General features: G+C 44.1%; 1 protein-coding gene across 2 annotated transcripts in view; it reads left to right on the top strand.

Annotated features, from left to right (window-relative positions):
* smg7 (SMG7, nonsense mediated mRNA decay factor) overlaps positions 1–11,058 on the top strand; it is a 21,781-nt gene extending 10,723 nt beyond the window's left edge. The window contains exons 15-23 of one of the 2 annotated variants that reach the window (XM_022758997.1): positions 844–985; positions 1,391–1,815; positions 2,655–3,023; positions 4,571–4,720; positions 5,508–5,594; positions 6,073–6,223; positions 6,313–6,483; positions 6,734–6,894; positions 7,932–11,058. In XM_022758997.1, the coding sequence (XP_022614718.1) occupies positions 844–985; positions 1,391–1,815; positions 2,655–3,023; positions 4,571–4,720; positions 5,508–5,594; positions 6,073–6,223; positions 6,313–6,483; positions 6,734–6,894; positions 7,932–8,045 (1,770 nt within the window). In that variant the 3' untranslated portion in view covers positions 8,046–11,058. The remainder of the gene's footprint in view (positions 1–843; positions 986–1,390; positions 1,816–2,654; positions 3,024–4,570; positions 4,721–5,507; positions 5,595–6,072; positions 6,224–6,312; positions 6,484–6,733; positions 6,895–7,931) is intronic. The other variant, XM_022758998.1, reaches the window with a different exon arrangement.
* Positions 11,059–22,368: the final 11,310 nt, after the last annotated feature.

The raw sequence follows: 22,368 nt of genomic DNA on the forward strand, positions 1-22,368 counted from the left end.
GATATGATAGACGAAGGAGTGATGATGAGATGGATGAGGAGGAGGATGATGCATGAGGATGAGGAGGGGGATTGATGAAGGCATGAGGAGGATGATGAGGAGGATGAGGAGGATGATGAGGATGAGGATGAGAGAGGATGATGAGGAGGATGATGGATGAGTGATAGGAGGATGATGAGGAGGATGATGAAGATGATGTAATGATGATGAGGAGATGGATGATGGATGATGGATGATGATGATGATGATGATTGATGATTGAGAGAGGAGGAGCGATGATGAGGAGGATGAGGAGGAGGAGATGATGAGATGAGGATGATGGAGAGTGATGAGGAGGATGAGGTGAGGCTGATTGAGATGAGATGAATGATTGATAGCGAGGATGAATGAGGAGGGAAGAGCGAGCTGAAGAAAACCGGTCACGAGAAAACGACTGATGCTGGAAAACAGGTAGAGATGGAAAAACTTTACAGCAACGGGCGATGATGATGATGATGATGATGATGATGATGAATGATGATGATGATGATGATGATGAGGAGGAGGAGGATGATGACGATGAGGAGGAGGAGGATGATGACGATGACGAGGAGGATGATGATGAGGATGAGGAGGAGGATGATGATGAGGATGAGGAGGATGAGGAGGAGGATGATGATGAGGATGAGGAGGATGATGAGGATGAGGATGAGGAGGATGATGAGGAGGAGGAGGAGGAGGAGGAGGATGATGATGATGATGATGATGATATGATGATGAGGAGGATGATAAAGATGATGATATGATGATGAGGATGATGATGAGGAGGATGATGAGGATGATGACTTGTTTTTTCTCGTTCAGGTGAAGGCTCAGGTGGAGCTGAGGAAGACTCCGGTGTCTGAGGCGAAGAAGACGCCTGTCACTCAAACTCAAACCACCTGCTCCTCCCAGTTCATCCCCATCCATCATCCTGGAGCCTTCCCTCCACTGCCCAGCCGACCTGGTACACACACACACACACACACACACACACACGCTCTGCTGGTGCTAGCACTGCTAACGTTAGCCACATTAGCCAAACCAATAGATAGTTTAGTAAACAGTGACATCACATCTTCAACACAACTCTAAACTCATTCTAAGCTTTACCCCAAAACCAGATCCAAACCCTAAACAGCTGTTCCCACCTTCCAGATGTGTCCTCCCTTTCAGAAAGTGTCTCTGTTTACACAGCAGCTTTTCCTGAAGTGTCTTGTTGTCCAGCAGTGACTGTGTGTTGTGATTTTGTAGTGAGGTCTGGGACATGTGACACTCTGACATGAGGGGGACGTAGACAGTGTCTCAGTGAAGACGTCCAGAGAAGGACTGCAGTCAGTTTAAATCCTGCTCCTGATTGGTTCCTCCGCAGGTTTCCCCACCTCGGCCTACGTGATCCCTCCTCCGGTGGCGTTCCCGGGGCTCCAGGTGAATCCGGGCTTCACCTTCTCCACCGGCGTGTCCGTCCCCGGACCCTTCCTGCAGCAGGCGGTCCACACCCAGGCCGGCACGCAGGTCCAGGCCGGGAAGCAATCCCACATTCCCTACAGTCAGCAGAGGCCCTCTGGGCCGGGTCCGGGTCAGGGGCCGGGCTCCTCGGGACAGGGCCCGGGCCCCATGAACCAGGGCCCCTCCCAGGGACAGCAGCCCCAGGCCCAGCCGCCGTCCCAGCAGGCCTTGCAGCAGTCGGTCCAGCTGCAGGTGCAGGCAATGAGCCAGCAGCAGCAGTCTCCCACCAAACCGGTCCAGCAGGTCGGGATGGGGAAGAGTCCACCTCACCACCCGGGACTACAGCAGGTCAGGTCACATGATCCTCATCAGGTGTCTCACCTCTGATCAGGAATATTTTTGTCATGGTCGTCAGAGACCCCTCCTCCATCATCGTTAGCAGGTATAAGCAGGGCAAACCTGCGAATAAAAGCAGTTTGACTCCTTTTCCTCCGTTAGTGGAGTTTGTCTTTCTGTTCAGACTGAGGACACACACACCTGCAAGGAGTGATGTCATCACTCTGCTTACAGAGCACACACAGGCACAAGGGGAGAGTGAGCTGTTAGCCGCCGTGCTAACTGGTGAAACTGATGTGTCAGCTTCTAATGAGACGCTTCCATCAGTGAGTGTGTGTTTGTAAAACTTATGTCAGGGCTGCAGCTTCACTCTTTCATCCTGAGCTCAGTGAAGGTTTAACAGCACCGTGCTGGACAGGTGACAGGAGACAGGTGACAGGAGACAGGAGACAGGTGTGTCTACAGTGTCTGTGTCTCTGAAAGACGTTACAGCAGGAAAACAGGCTAAAATGAACCAGTTCACCTGGGTGTTCACATGAGTTTAGATTGGAGCTGATAAACACCTGCGTCTGCAGGGTCAGGTGACCTGCGTGTGAATGCTGATTGAACCCTTTTCCTTCGCTGACAAAAGCCTGATGTGAGCAGGTCTCTGACCAGTGGAAAAGGGGCTAGAGTGGAAATCTTACAACAACAACCACCTGCTCTTTAGTGGAACATGTGGATTATCTTTCTGCCCCGTCATGTCGGGGGTCTCTGAGGTCTGTGTTGTAAATGTAAACGTTGACCTCTGCCCTCTAGTGATGACAGATTTCTGCAGCAGAGACTGATGCTTTACTCTGGTTGTGTCTCAGCAGTATATGCAGGTCCAGGACCAGCCGGCTCAGATGTGGAACCAGGCCCAGGCGGCCCTGCAGAAGATGAATCCCATGCAGATGTCAATGAAGCAGCAGCAGCCGCCGCAGCAGCAGCCGCCGGCCTTCTACATGGCGCCTCAGGATCCTCTCAAACTGTACGAGCACCAGCTGCAGCCGCCCTCACAGCTCAGCATGGACAAGAAGATCAAGTACCCCGACGTCAAGATGCAGGACTTCTACTGGGAGCCGTCCTACAGGATGGGCGACGGTCTGGCCGTGATGGCGGACAGGATGAAGAGGCCCCCGCCGGGTGGGATCTGCTCGGAGCAGGATGCCTCTGCCGGGCCCCGGGGGCCCCCGTTTGAGGTGAGCGGCTCTCTGGGGGACCGTAAGGGGGGAGGAGCTGGTCCTGTCCTGCTGCTTTCTGTCTCTGTGCTGCTTGCATCTCTTCCTCTGCTTAGTTTTTTTCCTGAGTTGTCTCTTTTCTGATTGGACAGTTTCCTGCAGCAGTAAAAGAAGACAGGTCCAGTCAGAGGTTCTAGTTCATAAAGTTTGACGTTTTAACTCTCCTGGTCTGGACAGAAACTGAATTATAACCTTGTAGAGCTGGAGCTTCTTACAGATTAGAAAAGAGTGACAGTTTAAAGCAGAAATATAAACCAGGGTTCCTGGTCTGGACCTGGACCTGGACCTGGTCTGGATTACAGCAGAGTGTCTGCAGCCAGAAAAGACAGACGTGTTCACAGAGGTGAAGAAGTTTGTTGAAGGAGAAGTGACGGTCTGGTGTTACATTCATGTCACACGTTCCATACCTCGAGCCCTTGGAACTATAAGGTTCGACCTCGGCGACCTCAACGTGTTCTGCAGGTCAGACGGGTTGTTCTGTAGGTGGAACCTCGTAGTCCTGAGAACTTAGAAAACATGATGATTGTCAAACAGCTGAGTCATGATTCGCTTTACAACATGACCTCACAGTCTGAGAGAGTTAAAGTGATGCGTTCTGTCACATCTTGTTTTATGAGGAATCTTTTTCTCTTATTCCAGTAAAGCATTGCAGGTATGAACATGAGATACATGAACCTTCAGCTTGAGTTTGCTTTAGGTTAGACAGCAGGTCAGTGTAACGGCAGGATTAGCTTTTGTTTCTTATTTTTTTGGATTATTTTGGGGGAGAAAAGGAAGAAAAAAAAAGATGAATGAATGAAATTAGTGTTTATTGTGCAATTAAGACCCCGGCAATTAAAATTTAGACTATTTAATTACCTGTAAGGCATTAGCTGGCTAGTGTGCTTGCGTGCTAACAATTAAAATAAACTCCTCAGCAAGATTTAAAACATCTGCACTGACACCTCTTATTCCTATGTCTGTGTTGTTTTCCCGCTCTCACTGGACAGTGCGGCGCCATGAAGCTGATTGGTCGTCTTGTTTGTATTCTAACTGCTGATTTGCTCAGAAGTAGAATCTGATAAAAGAGTTCGACTTTGGAGATAAAAAACCCCAAAACTTCTCACATAATATTAATGTGTCGTCAGGGAACAGAAACACGTGAATGACCTTGTAACTTGGGGCGGTTTACAGATGCAGGGCGGAGAGAGAAAGTGTTTGAGTGGAGCGGAGGATGTTATTGATCAGTGCAGGAGGGAAATCGTCAGAAAGCAGCTGATGTGTCTGAACTTCTCTCCATGAGATGATGTTGAATGTCGAGCTGTGCGTCCTGTGTGATGTTGAACCTGCTCTGATCTGTTTCCAGCTGCTTTGTAGCTTTCAGCACAACTTTCCTTCTTCACCTCTCTTACCGGCTTGCCTTCTTTCTTTTTCTCTTCTTTTTTTTACCCCCCCCCCCTTTCTCCTGTCCTCCTCCTCCTCCTCCTTCTTCTTCTTCTTCTTCTTCTTCTGGCTTCCTCTCTCATTAGGACAACAAGAGCTCGCCTCTTCTACCTCCTGACCTGTTAAAAACTCTAGCAGATTTTGAGGAGGAGGAGGAGCTCATCTTTACTAAGCCTCCTGATTTCTTCCAGGCCTTGGCCGGCCCTCTTAGCACTGCTCCTGGACCAAACATATTTGTATGTAGCCCTGTCTTCCTCATCCACCCCCACCCCCCCCGCTGCATCCAGTCCTGTCCTAAAGCCACACTCTGCTCATCAGTTTCCATCTCCACTTTAGTCTCGTACACCTGCTGACGTTAGTTGTGATGTATGATCATGTGACCTGATGTCACAGACCAGAAAACAACCCGAGATCTCAAATGTAGAAAAACAGTCTGAAAGTCCAACGAGAAGGGTTGCCCCGATTGATCGGCCAATTTTCATTAAAGATACGTGATCAGTAGATCAGTTAATGCTTCTAGTCACCGATCACCTTCAAACACTCTGAGAGAAGCGCTGTGTAGTGTAGCCCCGCCTCCCTCCGACAGGCCGCCAAATCAAAACATGTCGGCCGTGTGTGAGACTGATAGAACGTACGCCGTCTGCAATGCACGGCAAAATGATCGGGATTGGCCGATCCCACTCATAGTTGATCGTGTCGGCGACGTCCCTGCCAACAAGTATCTCCTCTGAGCCGAGGTCGAGCAGCTTCAGGTTCTGAGACACAGTCAGGATTTAACTTCAGGCTGTGGCTTTATTCAAAACAGACGAAATGATCAAAGACTTTGACCCTGACGCCTCAGACACAGTCAGTGTTTCTCTGACGGTCCTCTCAGCAGCACGCCAGAGAAACACTGAGGCTCTGATCTCTTTTTAAAACTTTAATATTTAATGTCTCAAAAACATTTCAAACCAGTTAGTTTTATTCATGTCCTGATCGCCGCTGTCTGTCCGTCCTCATCCCGTCTGTCCTCCGTCTCTGCAGCTGCCGAATCAGACCAGGATGGAGAGCGGCCCTGAGGTCGTCAGCCAATCATCTTCTCTGCTGCCCATGCCCGGCTTCCCCATGCAGGTCAGACCAAACAGTCACCCACTACACGGCCAAAAGTGTGTGGACGGCTGAACGCTGCAGCCGCGTGCGATAGTAGGAAACCATGTGAATCCAAAACAGTGGAGACGATGTCACGTTGCATTGTGGGAAATGTAGGATCTGGTGTTTGTTGTGGAGTTTGATCCTGACTCTGGACTGAAAGACAGATTAAAAATACAATGATCCAAATGTGTGCAGCTGTTGTTTCTCCAGCAGGGGGCAGAACAGATGTTTATTTACAGTCTGGATCAGGTGAACATTTAGTTCCTGATTTATTTACTAACTGACTCAGAAGATTCATCAGCTGTTGATGTTAATCAATATCAAGTGATGTATCCAGGACCTGAGGTTACAGTTGTAATGTGTCTTCAGTCTGTGATCAGTAACCCTGAACCGATCCGATCAATGGGCTCCCGATCGATCAGAGCTGTAACGTCTGTGTTTGTCGTCATGTGTTCAGGAGTACAACCAGAACAGCATCTTCAGTCAGGCCTACGGCAAGAACCTGCCGCCCAGCTCCAAGCCCGACGCTCCCATGGTGCACCAGGAGCCGTCCCTCTACTCCCTCTTTGAAGGGACTCCCTGGTCCCCCTCGCTCCCCGCCAGCTCAGGTACGTCTCACCTGTAAGGACATAGAGTAAATCTCCTCACCGTACTCTCTGTAACCTGTCTCTGATGGAAGCCGTGCTCTGATTGGCAGACCACTCCACCCCGGCCAGCCAATCCCCTCACTCCTCCAACCCCAGCAGCCTGCCCTCCTCCCCCCCAACACACAACCACGGAGCCATGCCCTTCTCTAACTTCGGGCCCATCGGCACTCCGGACAGCCGGGACCGCAGGGTAGTGGACCGCTGGAAGGCCGACAAGACCGGTGAGGCTGGGACAGGGACCAGAGGGTCGGACAGGGACCAGAGGGCGGGACAGGGTCCAGAGGGTCCAGAGGGTCCAGAGGGAGCAGAGGGAGGGACAGGGTCCAGAGGGAGGGACAGACTGGGACAGGGTCCAGATTTAGTTACTTAACTTCAGATCATCAGACAGTGAATAATAGTTTCCAGTCAGAACCACAGCTGGACACTGAGCCCTGACCTGTTGTTGTTGTTGTTGTTGTTGTTGTTGTTTAGGTCAGGTGAGCGGGTTCGGTCTGGACTACCTGCCGGCTGCAGCCTCCTCTGCAGCTTCAGACACCAGCTGGCACCAGACCGGACCGACCGGCAGCTCCTGGACCAATCAGGAGTCTCCGATGGAGGAGTCGTCGTCCACTGTGCTGCTCGACAGCCTCAAGGTCGGAACACATCCTGCAGACTTTGTCTACAGCCGAGCTTCAGTGTCAGTCAGTTCTGACACAGCGACACCGTGTGACCTCAGACTTTTTAAATCTCGTCAGTTTTAGTTTCAGACTTAATTAAATGAAACTCTTTTTATTTTTCATGTCAGCCTCAGTGAGCTGTGTCTGCTGTACCTAATAAACTGCTCCTGGGTCGAAGGTAGACTCAGTCAGAACCAGAGTTTAAACCTTTTCAAACTTACACCATATATATTTATATTATATTTAACTGTCACCTTTCAATAGTAGTGGCACATATCTTCAAATAGATCTTTACCTATTTCTATCTCTTATTTCTATATGTTAATATGAGGACATTTTTATATTTCATCTTTTTATCTTTATAATTTTACTACTTTGTTACATTTCCACTTTAAAGGGAGCAACTGTAACGTAATCTCACTTCCCCCTGGGGATCAATAAAGTATTCTCATTCTGATACACTCAATTACAAAGTTAGAAAGAGTTAATGAAATTATTAATTAGGGCTGCAACTGGCAATTATTGTAATTATTGATTTAATATGATTATTTTTAATAGATATTTTTTTGGTCCAAAGAATTTTTGAAAAATGAAAAAGTAACGACTGAAAATGAAAAGTTTGTTTTATTTGATCATCTGCTCAGTTCACTGAAGCTTTTCAGACAGTTACTGAATAATGTTGATGTGTTTAGTTTCAGCTCAGTTACAAATGAAGGTTAAAGGTGCCGCGTGTCAGTTTCTGCGGTGCTGATGGTATGTTAGGAGCGTGGGCGGGCTAGAGCTAGCTAGTTAGCATGCTAACTTCAGTGGAAGAAGAGAAGTGATAGAAATTGAGGCAGCTGCTTTCCACCTCTGGAGCAGCTCTTGGCGAGTAAAGGAATGACGTTCGTAAGTGAACTCACAACGTTTCTTGTAGTAAACGCTCTTGATGCTAACGTTAGCGAAGTAGCACGTAGATACATGTTAAAGATTTGTTGCTTCTCTCCGTTGACCCGGTGCTCTCTCCTCTGCAGTCCATCTGGTCGAGCTCCATGATGCAGCCGGGCCCGTCGGCGCTGGAGCAGCTCCTCCTGCAGCAGAAGCAGAAGCAGCAGCGAGGTCACGGCGCCATGAACCCGCCTCACTGAACGCAGCCGATGCGGCGCTTTGTGTCCGGACGTCAAAACGACCACCACCAGGAGAAACGGGAGGAAAAAAAAACAGAAGTTTGACGAAGACGAGCTCCAACTAAAATGGAAAATTAAACCGGCGAGAAACGGTGGAGGCTGGGGAGGTGACACGACCCCCCGACGAGGCTGAAACACCACCCCCCACCCCCCTCGGCTGTCGAGGAGCGGTGACTCCCCTCCTGGATCGGAGGGCGCGGGATCTCTTCAACCACGGTGCCACGCGCCACGCCACCGCCGGGTTTCCTTCAACCCGCGGACATCTGAACATTGAGGAACACAACCCCCCCCTCACCACAACTGCCCCCCCTGGTTTTTGGACAGACGCCACATCTCCACGAACTCCTCTCTCATCCGATCTGGAAGAACTTCTTCTTTCTTTGAAACAAAAAAAAATTAAAAAAAAGCAGCGACCTCGCGGACGTCTGCTCGGTCCTGTCGGAGCGCCTGTTTTTAGCGTCTCCGCCGCCGCTGCCGCAGACTGAAGCGGGGGTGTAGCGAGAGAGCGAGGACGGTGTGGTGGTCGGGTTCAGGGGGGGGGTCAGGTGAAGCACTGGGGACAAAACAACAGACTGGACTTTCTGATCTCTCCGTTCATTTTCATAACTGTGGAGGAGGAGGAGGAGGAGGAGGAGGAAGGCTCTCTGTAGCTGATTGGTTGAATGAAGGAAGGACGGACGGTTTGGGTTACAGCTATATAAATATATAAATAAATATATATTGCCATAGTTGGACTTTAAACGGGCCTTGTCTCTTAGCCGTGCTGTGAGAATCAGGAGTGACTCAGGTGTGTGACCTCACCTGGACCGACGCTCGCTCCACGTCCCACCTTTTCTTTTGAGGGAAGAGCCGCGAGGCCCGACGACGGGACGGCGTCACGATGCCAGTAAACGTCACGGGAAAGGAGGAAGTAGAAGGGGGGGGGGCTAAGAACACAAACCCCGTCAGTCTTAGGGATAGTATTATCGTTAGCTTCAGAGACGCAGATATTAACAAAAAAAAAACCTGTATTTTGTGATTTGTTCGTAGCAGTTTTAGCTTCACGCCCTCTGAGGTGAACACAGGTATGTCTATTAGCTTCCTGCTTGAATATTTTCGGGGTTCTCTTCCTCTCCGGCCTCTTCTTCCTGTTACTTCTTTACTTAACGAAGAAAAAAAAAACAAAAGGTGTAAAACCCCTGCTCGCTTACTTAACCTGCATTTACTGTTTCTTTTTGTTCATGTTCTGCCTTTTTACTAGTTTGAAGCAGCTGTCGGCTCTTCTGTGCCTGCTCACTGTCCCTCACTGCTGACTGCTGTAGAGGTTAGCACCGGGCCGCAGACAGACAGGCAGACAGGCAGACAGGCAGACAGACAGGCAGACAGACAGGTGGGTTGTACAGGTAGAATGTTTCCACTATCTTCTCTTCAGTAACCACTACTCGCCTGCAGCTCCGCCCTGTACAGCTGATGTTTTAATGGACGTTGCCTGGAGGCTTTTATTTCTCCTCTGACTGAAGCCCAGGAACTCCGGAGCCGCAGGAACCAGAACTCAGGAAGTGAAATCCTCCTGTGGTGCACAGAGATTTACAGTTTTCCCGCCTCTGACGAACCGTGAAAACGAAGCCGTTAAGTTCAAGTTCATTTGTGTCGTAGCTTTACACAAGGTTAACGGTATGTTAATGAATGTGTGGAACAACAAGAACCTGGTGAACTCAGCAATAAAAACAGGCATTAAATGAATCAGAAATAATACAATTAAAATGTAAGATTCAATTAGATGAAAATGATGTAAAAGATCAGATCAGAGTTCTCACACGAACAACAACAGAGCCAGTGTTGTTATTGTTTTATTGTCAGTTGATCTGGTTGTTTTCAATGTGTAACGTTTAGAATATTAGAAAATACTGTGGGGAAGATAATATGATTTTTTAATTATCAATAAGTTAACCACAAGCAGCTCCCACCGGTTTGTATAAGATGTCAGAGGATGACTAATAAAATAAAGGTTTACTGATGAGTCCCAGCAGATTATTGTTTTACAGAAACAAAAACGGTTAAAATATTTTAATTGTTGATTTTCACAGAGTCCAGAGGGACTGAGCGAAGTAAATAAAAATCCATCCATCTATCTGCTGATGGACTAATTGATTAATCCGTTAACTCTCAGTGCTGAGTTTTGTCTGACAGGAGACGGAGTGCTGGTCTTATTTTGAAGTCTTCAGTCCTCCCTGAGACTTCCTTCCTGCCCCATCAGGACTTTTTAGAATGATTTTAAGTCCAGAACTAAATGAAAAGTTGCTGACGAGGTTCCTCGGCTCCGGATCCGGTTCCTGCGGTTGAGACGAGCTGTGAGCGTTTACACGCCGTGAGTCCCGGTAGGTGTAGAGCCAATCAGAGAGCAGCGAGTGACAGCTGACCAATCGCCAGGCTCTGAGGCTTCAGGCTTTAGCGGGACGAGGCGGTTTAGACTGCAGCACTGTAAGTAACTTCCTGTCCGGTTTTCTATCTGAAGTTCTGAGGGATTAAAAAAAGAAAGAAGCCTGTTTTTATTTTCCCACCAGGGCGTTTTATTAAAGCAGACTTCATAGAGACGTGTCTATTTTCCGTGTGATTGTGCTTTTCATGTTGCATTTACAAAATGTATTTGAAAAATAATAAAGATAAAATATTATTGAATGTGAGGACGAATTGGCCAGAAGCATGGAGGAGAGCGTCTGAGCTGGACTGGTTCTGGTTGCCTTTGGGTTTTTCTTTTCCTTTTTTTTTTTTCTTTTCTTTTCTTTTTTTTTTTGAGTAAGAACTAAATGGCGTCGGATCTGGCGATTCCACTCTGATGTGTGGGAGGTGTCGGAGCGGCGGGTCTGAGGTTCTGGTGGCGAAGCTGGTTCAGGTCTGAGCTGTGACTCGGAGGCGTTTTGTGTTTGTCTCTCTGTAGACGTTGAGAACCGGAGGAATCGGCCTTTAAATAAACGTAAACCTTGTTCTCCCTTGACACCGTGTCCACCTTCATTCACCTTGTGTTTTCAGCTTCGGTCTGGATCAGGTGATCAGAGCTTCACTTCATCAGAGGTAATGAGACACAGTCCCACACCGAGCCGCCAACACTGACCACAGCCTTCACTCTACTGTGTTCTATATTTAATCTAAAGCTCCATGTTTCTTCTTCTGTGTTTTATTTGAAGTTGATCCATGAGAAGATATAAAATCCATCTCAGTGTAGTTTCACATCTCTCAGGCTTCTCTCTGCAGCTCTAGTAACAACAGGCTCACTGTTTATTCCCATATATGTTACTATACACAATGTCTCAGTAACACTTCGACTCAAAGGTCAAAGGTCATCGTGACGTCAGAAAACACTTTTTAGCAATTACTCAAGACTTCACAGCAGTTACGAGAACATTTCCCACACATGGTTCATATTTTATGTGACTGGATGAACAGATGTGACCTGGAACTACTCTGAGCAGGAGGTGATTCTAGTTTTGTAAAGCCTTGTTTTTATTTCAGGTAACAAAGATGTTTTTCCACATGTAGTTTTCATTATCTCGTTAGTTTTAACGATAATAACCTTGCAACACACTGAGGTGACGGCACAGGAGAGTCGATATAAATACATCTCCAGCTCTGATGAGCTGTACGGAGGAGCAGTGATATCACAGATAAAGTCATAAAGCATTTCCTTAATTTCATATTTTAATACGCATTAAAAACAGGAATTGTAAAAAGAATTTATAAAAACAGCATAAAACTAATTAAATAAACCATTTATTAATTCATGAATTTATAAAAACTCTTTGAAAAGGGATTTTAAAGCTGGGAACACATTCCTGGTGTTTTTCCTGTTAGCTAATCGATTAGCTTAGTCATTTAGCTTCTCCTTAAAATGCCTTTTCAAATGGTTATTCATGAATTAATAAATGTATTTATAAATGGTTTATCTCATGAGAGTTTTATGCTGTTTTTGTAAATCCATTTTTAAATCTGAAGTATTTGTTGATGAATTAGTTGTTCATTTATAAATTCTTCAGTTTTTGGTGCCATGACTTTTCCTGTGACGTCCCTGCTCCTCCGTAGACCAGCGTCTCCTTTGTAACTGCAGAAAACTAGTTGCTGAGTTTTGTAATCCAAACAGAAACTTTAGACCAGAATTAAAATCTGACAGTTTAATTGACAACAAAATAATTCATGTCTCTTCATGTTGTTGGAATTTAATCAAGTAAATAAATAAAGTGTCAGTGAGAGTTCAGATCTTTAATGAAATGAGAATCGGCTGGTTCATCACATGACGTCACATTTAAACGAGTCTTTATTTAAACCTGTGTCATCAGGTCACGTGACCGTCACCAGAGCGTCACAGACTGTTTTTAGACTGATGTTGAATCCCATCAGATAAGACACCCCCCCCCTCCCCCCCTCTCTTCAAAGAAGCCACAGGGGGTTGATGGGAGAAAACCTCAAGCCACGTTCAGCTGCTGCTCAGCGTCTCCATAGAGAAACAGTTCAACAGTTTTTGTACGACTGTTTTTCACCGTGTCTGGATACGCGCACAGTGACTAAAGTCGGCCTGACGCCTGTACAAGAACCTCTGAGCCGTGATCCAGGTCTAAGACCTCCTCGTACAGAGCAGCTGAGCCCAGTTTCAGGGCCCCCAGCCTCAGAGGAAGCCCCCCCCCACCCCCCGAGTCCTGCACAAAGAACAGCAGCTCTCAGTGGTCCACACATTTATTAGTTTTCACCTCTCTCCAGGTCCAGATACGATTCTCTAACGCCCCTTTTCCACCCAGATGAACCTAGTGCTCGTTCTGGACCGTGCTGGAGTCGTAACTGGTTCTCGTGATCCTTCTAAGAACCAGTTTGCTTTTCCACGGGCTAGAGAGCCACGATAGAGCCACGATAGAGCCACGTCGTGATGTTCATACGTCTCCACTTTCCCAGCAGCGCTCGCTCCAAGCACATAAACAACAATGGTGGAAACTGCAGGAGGCAGTTTGTCTCCTCCACGGACCACCGCTGCTTCATGTTCGTGTCCATCCTGTGTCTTCTTGTTTGTTGTGTGTGATACCGCCCGTATTTTAAAAATGGCTGTCATCAAGTTTTGGTTGGTCTTGTATGACGTGATAACCCCGCCCCCAGCCCCTGGCGTAAACGGTTCTTCGTTCTAGACCAGCAGAGTGTTGGCGCCATCTTGGAACTGGTTTTCCCGGCCGGGGGCCAGTTCTGTGTCTGTCGAAACAGGAAACACTGGTTCCAACTTTGGCACTGGCTCCGAACCAGCCCGACAACCGCCTTGGTGGAAAAGGGGTATTAGAGACCAGCTTGGTGAGGACGTTTTCCCTTTTCAATCAATCAATCAATCAATCAATCAATCAATCAATCAATCAATCAAACTTTATTTGTACAGCACTTTTCATACAGGTTAGTACAGGTCAAAGTTCACAGACGACTGATGAACTGAAAGGAAAGTAAGAAAGCTGACGATGAGAAACAATAAAATAAAGCGACTAATGGCTAAAAACCATATTTGATTAAAAGCTGAAGATACGTTGGAGTTTACGCTGCTCTCAGGTCGTCATGGAGACTGTTCCATCGGCTTGGAGAATTAAAACTAAAAGCTGCCACACCGCAGGTTTGAGTCCTGCACTTCACAATGTCAAACAGACCTGAGGAGCCGGACTTGTTCATATAGTTTAAGCATGTGAGACATACACCAATCAGCCAGAACACCATGACCTCTGACAGGTGAAGTGGGTGGGACATATCAGGCAGCAAATGACCATTGAGTCCTGGGAGTTGATGTGTTGGAAGCAGCAGAATGAACAGCGTAAGGATCTGAGTGACTTTGACAAGACGACGGTGTCAGAGCATCTCAAACCTGCGGTCTTGTTGACTGTTCCCGGCTCGCAGTGGTTAGTACAAGGACAACCAGAGAACTGGCGACAGGGTCATGGGCGCCCAAGGCTCATTGATGTGCGTGGAGAGCGAAGGATCGCCCGTGTTGTCCGATCCCACAGAAGAGCTACTGTTGTACAACCTGCTGAAGAAGTTCACGCTGGTTCTGATAGAAAGGAGTCACAACACACTGCCTCGCAGCTCGTTGCGTACGGACCGGTCCGAGTGACCCCTGACCCCTGTCCACCGCCGACAGCGCCTACAATGGATACGTAAGCCATCAGAACTAGACCACGGACCAATGGCAGAAGGTGGCCTGGTCTGATGAATCGTTTTCTTTTACATCATGTGGACGGCTGGATGCGTGTGCGTCTCTTACCTGCAGAAGAGATGGCACCAGGTGCACTATGGGAAGAAGGCGAGCCGGTGGAGGCAGTGTGATGGTTTGGGCGATGTTCTGCTGGGAAACCTTGAGTTGTGCCGTTCATGTGGATGGTTCTTTGACACGTAGCTCTACCTAAACATCGGCACAGACCAAGTCCACTCCTGCAGATTAGGATTAGATTTAGATACAAGCCCCACATGAGATTCAAAGTGAAGCTCTGAATCAAAGATCACACCAACGTTTTTTACATTTACATTTACCATTAATCATTTATCAGACACTTCTATCCAAAGAGACATAGACCAGACCAGACCAGACCAGTCTGGACTGAGATGGTCTTGTGTGCAGGGATGGTGAGGACAGACCACATTCATTAGAGGAGCATGAGGCTGAACGACTGAGTTGAAGTAGATGGAGCAGACCCAGAAGTCTCTCTGAAGGCAGCGTTAGACTGAATCTGATTCAGGAGGCGGAGGTGGTCGACAGTGGAGGTCGATGAGTTGTGGAGTGACGTGACCTTTTGGGCTGATTGAAAACCAGCTCCAATCATTCCTTTAAACCATCAGCTGTGACTCTGGGCTTCTTTGTTACTGATCATCTGTGTAGATCTGCTGGAGTCGTCTCAGTCTGTTTGACTTTGGACTGATGAAGATATGAACTCTTCTTCATCCTCAGTCTCTGAGATCTTTGTTGTGAGGCCTGGTTCACATCAGCTGATGTTTATAAGTCAAAGTGTCTCTAACCTCCTGACACTTCATGTCATTAGCCGAGGTTCACACACTGTTTCAGCTCCACTGTCAGTGTTTGAATCATGTTTTCAAGCTACAATAAATGGAGTTTGTTCAATATTGTAACTTAGATGAAGATCTGATCAGATTTTAGGACAAACACAGAAATGAAGTAAAGATAATGTAAAGGACAAATCCAAAGGTTCACTGACTTTTTCTGCCTCTGTACGTTGTCTGTGAAGATTTTGCTGATAGGTTCAGCATCAACTTATTTGTACGTGAACTAACAACAGATCCTTACGTTAACTTACGTCTCCTACCAACGTTTTTCTTTAGGTTTCTTTGCTGGTTAGTTGTATATAAATGTCATTTCTAGGTTTGTAAAGGAATGTCCCAAAAATGATTGACTGACTGACTGAGTGAATGATGAAGTTACAACATTGGTCGGCCGAGCGTTGGACTGTTCCCATTGGCCGTTGCTCTTTGAAAACACTTTCTATTACATCATCAGGAGGCGTTTGCAGCTGATCCACAACAGTTTTCAACTACTGTATTTCCTGTAAGACCTGAACTACGAAGCAGGTTCAACAAACCCAGGATAACTGTTAGTTATCTGGTTTAACTGAACCTGACATTGTCCTGATCACCTGTACAATGAAGATGGTTATCACCTGGGTTAACCTGTGCAGGTACGAGCTCGTTCATGTTTCTGCTGCAAAGCTTCATCACTGTCAGCAAAACGATTCCACTGATCAATACAAATATCTACTGATCGTTATTACTGATCACTTTATTTTAACTCTTTTGTCCCCGTCAGGATCCTGTAGGAATCATGACTCAGTGTTTTCAGTGATCTGATTGGTCAGTAGTTTGGCTGTTGACAGGTTTTGATCCAGAGCAGGTGAGGTGTTCAGTATCAGTTACCATGGTGATTTACCTGGTAACAAGAGAACCACCGCCATAGGACTGCAAACCCATAGTGAAACCTGAGGTTATCTCGATAACCTGAGATCCAACTTCAGTGCAGACCTCTGGTCTTTATTTGTCTCACCTGCAGAAGGTGTCAGCTCTTTATTTCTAATTCCCTCTGTCTTATTTGTAGAATTGATCATACCGTCGTTACTCCAAACCCAATACTTCATGTAACTGTTTCAAATTAAAAGCCCTCTGTCGTTTCAGTGGATAGAAAACCTTTATTTTTATTCCTCTGCGCCGTCGACAGTCGGAGTACGTTCCAGATAAACACGATATCTCAATAACGCACTGAGGGAAATTCTTTGAATTTGGCACAAACATTCACTTGGACTCAAGGATGAACTGATTACACTTTTGTGATCAAAGGTCAAAGGTCAAGGTCAGTGTGACCTCAGAAAACACTTTTTAGCCATTACTCAAGACTTCGCAGCAATTATGACAAAATTTCAAACAAGTGGTTCATATTTTATATTTTCTCTGACTCTGGACAAACAGATGTGACCTGAAACTCGTCTGAGTGGCGGAGGAGGTGATTCTCGTTCTCTTCATGGTACCATGTGATAACATTGTGTCTTTTATAACCAGAGGAAGAGATTAAATAATTGTGTCATTCAAACAAACTGTTTCTTGAGCTTGGATGTTTCAGTGACAGTATGTCTTTATAATGGCAAACACACAAAGTTAGAATAATTCATCATGTAGTAATACACAGAAATGTGTTATTTTAACATCACAATAACTTTATTTAATGTGAGAAAAATCTCATTTTATCAGGAAATTCTTCTCATTTTGAGGATGAAGAGCAGAAGTTTTTGTTCCTGTGGCAGCAGAGCGTCGTTGTTTCCTCCTGCAGATGTGTGAGGTTTTTGTACGAGGTTTTTTCACCGTGTTGGGGTGGTCTACACAGTGACTGAAACTCCACACAGAGCAGAACAAAAACCTCCAGTCTCTTCTGAAGTGTCTGTTTAAAGTCTGGAAGGTTCCAGAATCAACTAAACACAGAGAAACAAAGAGAGTGTGACAGGTGAGTCCTCAGCTGCTGCTTTTCTACCTGAACACAGTCACATTTCTTCACTTTACTGAGCTTCATGTCTCTGCTCTGCTGCTGCATGTGCTGCTGAAGTCTTCTATATTTTCACTGTGAACAGGCAGAAACACAAGTCCAACTGTGTGTGCTTGTTCCTCGCTGGTTCACAGCTCGTTCTGACTCCATGGACGTGGATTTTTACCTTTTTCCAGCTGCTCTGAGGATGATTGACAGCTCTGAGGTTTTTGTACGAGGCCGTAACACTGTGCATATTTATTTGGAGAGGCCATCAGACTCACCATCGCTGCAAATGGTAAGGACACACACTTTTTTTCTTGTTAAAATAATGTTAATTAATGAGTTTTTCAGGGTCTGTTAGTTTTGAAGTCGGTTCTTTATGTTCTAAAGCTTAAACTTGACGGATCAGTTGAGTCGTGATGAGACGACGAGCTGCTGTGAGGCAGAGCAGCAGCAAGTCTTCTGTATTCACAGATACAAAATGTAGATTTTAGACAAAGGATTCATGTTTACACGGGAGGTCTGCAACAGGACGTCCTGGAAAAGTTTTTTCTGTTGTTGTTTTTGGTCAATTCAAAGCTTGAAACTGCAACGTTTTGGTTTTTCGTTTCTTAAGTCCTGTTTGTTAGTGCTGTGATACTGCTAATTATCAAGAAGTAGTAACACGTAGTGATGAAGTTAATCTGTTGTGCAACTCGTTAAGCCTTATATGAAAAAGAAATAAAATGAGAACAGATTACACGTGAAGTTAGAGTTAACTGAACCCCACACAGAAATACAACTTACAGGAAAACAATTACAGGTGGAGAGTTAAACAGCATTAAAGTGGAAAGCTAAAACTATTAACATTTAAATGTTAGTAAATTCAGTTCTGCTGTGTTTTCTTAATGTGCTGTTATTGTGGTGAGAAATAAGAATTCAGATTAATAATGTTTCATGCAGCTTAATGTCTATGAAAGTGAAATATATCTTCAAAGATTTACAGTTGGAGAAATACTGAAAACTTAAAATCTAAAATATGTAAACAGTGTAAAATTAATTGAGGCCAGAACGAAGCCAAATCTCCTGAAAAGTTGTAAAATAATCTGATGGTGATTTCGAGGATTTAAGTGCTTTTAAATTCCCACAGACAAATAAAACTACTTCTAAATTTTTTTTACAGTTTTTGAAAAAGTGGTTTCTTGAGGAAGTATTCTTCTGGTGGGAAATGATTAATACTAATGTTTATAGTGATGGAAATATTAATTATAAAGTTGTACTAGAAATTAATGTGCTTACGTATTTAAGCGCCTTGAGTGAAATAAAATGTATAAGGTCTTTAATTCTTGTTGCATTATTTGTCTGAGATCAACCTACGAATAAATGTAATAAATCTATTCCCATGACTACTACCACTAATAAACCTTATTCATAAAGTGCCTATTGCACAAGAACAGGTGAAGATAAAAATGTGTAGAAGAGAAATTAATCAAATGTAGAAAAAGAAAAGAGTAAAGGAGAGTGATTTCAGTGAAGTGGCGACAGTATAAAACAGTATCATCTGCATAACGATGAATTTTACAGTCACGCATGGAGAAGACCCAAAACCAAATGTCTTAGTAAGAACAAGTAACTGTATCAAAGGCATTTAATGTGCAGTGTTTCTTCTTTCCTAAACCATGTATAATTCAAGACTAAAGAAACTGACATTGTGCAATGAATTGCTCTAAATCTGGACGAAACGGATATGAATTAGCAATTTAAGGATAAATTCAAAGTATATTTGGTCTTGAATTAAAGGTCTTCCAACCATTTGACAGTACTCATAAATCCACCACTGTTTACAATAAACTTTATTGATATTGAATCGATTGCACAATTGCGCTCAGAGTGTTTTCGAAACAGAAAAGTTAAAACAATCACCAGTGAAGAGTTCATATCACACATGAATGAACAAAACTCCTTCAATCCCAGAAAAAACAAAAACACACAATCATAAAAATAAAGAACAGAACATTTAACAAACAGCACAAACTTCATCTTTATATATAGAAAAAGAGACTTTACTCAGATTATATAGATTCTGGCCTCATTATTATTCCATTATTCTATGAACTAAAAGTTCAAATGTCAGTTTTTTCCCCATATGTTTTCAAACTGGGTTCATTTCTTCTTTTCTGAAGCTGTTGCCTTTTACATATTCACATAATAACAGAACGGAACGGACTGTGCGTGTGTTTCTATATAATTTGTAAGGTTTTGTTTGATAGATAATATTTTGTGAAGTGTTTAATTGAGTGTTAATTAAGTGTTTTATTAAATGTTGATTAAATGGTTTTATTTAGAATAGTTTACACAGTTCACAGTTACACTACTACCCAGTAATAGAAGTACTGAGATCCTGTAGTGAAGTACTAATACCACACTGTATAAATAAAACTCCTGCATTGAAAATTTATGTGAAAGTATTTAAGTATAATGAGGAAAATGAGCCTGATATCCCGTCAGGTGAGATTATTATTACTCTGATGTAATTGATGGAAATGCAGGATTTTGTTGTGGAACTCTTTTTTTCTACTTAGTGAAAAGCTGCAGTTAATGATTCTGTTCATTATCAATTAATCTGCTGATTATTTTCTTCTTCTTCTTTCTATTTTCTTCTTTTATTAACTTTTATTAACAATACATTTCAATTATTTAAATAATTAAAACAAACCGTGAAATGTTTGACACTTTTACATGAAAAATGACTTTTTTCATCAAAATATCAGAAGCCTTTTTTTCTAATGTACTGATTGTTTGAGCATCTACAACATTTACAACATCACGTCATATTTACAAAGTCTTCACGTGTTTTATAAGAATCTTGATTCGTAAAGAAACGGGGCGTCAGATAAATGTCCTGTAATAAAGTGGCATCAAATTAAAACACCGGAGGAAAGTACGAGTACGTACATTCATCATACGTTCATCATGTTTCTGTTTGAAAAGCTGAAACTTTTCCTGTAACTGATGTTTGTAGAGACAGATCTCAGGACGGGGGTTTGACCTTTGACCTCAGTGTTAACGAAGTCTTGTCTGTGGCTCTGGTTTCATGAATGACTCCGTCCAGATTCGTTCCCTTTGGAGCCGGACCTGTTCGTCATGAGTCCTCTGCTGCCGGAGGGCTGGATGGGGAAGGCGCCCGACACTCTGGGTCCAGATGTCTGTCTGGCTGCCGGTTTCCGTCCACAGGTTGGTAAAATGGTTCTGAATCTGAAGAACGGTTCTGTCGCTCTGAACACCAGCAGCGCCGCTCTGTCCCGGGTACAGAACAAATACTTCTTTGCTGGATTCACCAACGAAACCATGTTCTCCTGCGAGCTGCACGGCGCCTCGTCCGACAACGAAAACAGTACGAAACCCAGATTCAATTAGATACAGAAATCAGTAAATAGACTGAATAAAGTATAAAAATAAACATAAATAAATATATAATTTGTCTTTTTGTGCAACTCAGCCTGTTTTCTCTTTTCACCAACAGTTGACCGCTGTGCCGACCTTCATCCAGGTGAGTCACCAAACACACCTGAACACACTGCTACACACCGACCGACTGTCTGTTTGATTGATCGGTGATCAGAGAGCTGTCAGTGACTGATCGATGGATGGTCCTGTGTTTTGTGTCGTGTGCAGAGAAAGCCAAGCTGAACTTCTACCTGCTGCAGATGAACTCAGTCAGAGTGGTGTTCACCAAGGCTCTGGCCTTTAACACCATCCTCACCATCAGAGCCGTGCTCTTCTAACACAGGTCCTCCAGCACAGCTGACCGTCCAATCAGGATCATTCATTGATCGATTGATTGGGCTGAACTGTTGAGCACTGTTACTGTTCTTGATATTTTAAATGCATTTCTTTATCATTCATCTAAATTAGTTTAGAGAAAGCTACGGTGGCCTCTGAGGGCCACATATATGTGTATATATATACTGTATATATATATATACACACATATATGTATATACATATGTATAACAGCAAAAATGCTACAAACTGATTGAGAGACATACAACAGTAAAACACAATTATTACGTTTCATTATTTTTGCTTTTTATTTGTTTTTCCTTTTACGTATATTTTAGTTTTGTTGCATTTCTAAAATTATAACTTATCATGTGCTTTAAGTTTAGACATTCAACAAAAAATAAAACAGACGCTGTAAAAATGCATGAAATTGAAGTGAAAACACTTTAGATACGAGCTTTTCTGAAACAAGCTGCACAATGCCAAGACTTCAGGAAGTCACTGGTCCTGGACACGAGTTCAGTTCAGTCTCTGACACAGTGAAGAGACATTAGTTTGGATATAAAAACATTTCCAGCATCATCAGGTCAACACAGTTTGTTAATGTTGATACTGTTGTAAACTTTACTTGGAGTCCATGTTTTCCAGTTGTGCTGTTGTGTTTCAGTGTCCTGATGTTGTGACAGTTTATATTTCTGATTTCTCATTAAAACGACGCCTGAGACGAATCTTTGCTCTCTGTCGTCTTTAGAAACTCGACCTGCAGATAATTATAATGAAGTTTCTTCTAACAGCGTAAAACAATGATGTTACAACGAGAAACATTTGATGTGTAATAACGAGAAAGATATCTCGTAGCAGTAACTTTACCCATCAGGTTATGAATGTTGCCATGACCAAGAAGGTTCCCTAAACCCAACCACACCGTAACTGCAAGTTTCAAGTTTAATGTTGACGACTCGTTCTAATCAGAAGATTTTCTTCAGATGCTTTAGTGTTCTGTGACGAGAACGTTTCCTGATGTAACAGGAAGAAGAAAGATGTTCTCACAACAAGAATGTTTTTGGATTGAATGAAATGTATGACTACATTATTATTACGGAGGCTGAGAAGGGCCATACTCACAAATAGTTTTTATCCCGTTAACTTGCGATAACAAGATTTTCCTGATAATATCTCGTTATCTCAGAATAATGAGCTTTGTTTTCTCAAGATAACGGGATACAAAATATTTGTGAGTATGGCCTTTCTCAGCTTCCGTATGTTATAATGACAAACGTTTTTATTTTAATATCTTCACAAAATAAAAATAAAACGGACTAAAACAAGAGTTTTTGATTCAACAGTCAAAGTCTAAAGAAAAGTTAACGTAACAGTATCTGGATATAATTCTTGTTTCAATGAGAATAATTTTTGAGGATGAAGAGCAGAAGTTTTTGTTCCTGTGGCAGCAGAGCGTCGTTGTTTCCTCCTGCAGATGTGTGAGGTTTTTGTACGAGGTTTTTTCACCGTGTTGGG

Source organism: Seriola dumerili, unplaced genomic scaffold (assembly GCF_002260705.1).
Source record: "Seriola dumerili isolate Sdu_G_001 unplaced genomic scaffold, Sdu_1.0 BDQW01000315.1, whole genome shotgun sequence".
Lineage (NCBI taxonomy): Eukaryota > Metazoa > Chordata > Actinopteri > Carangiformes > Carangidae > Seriola > Seriola dumerili.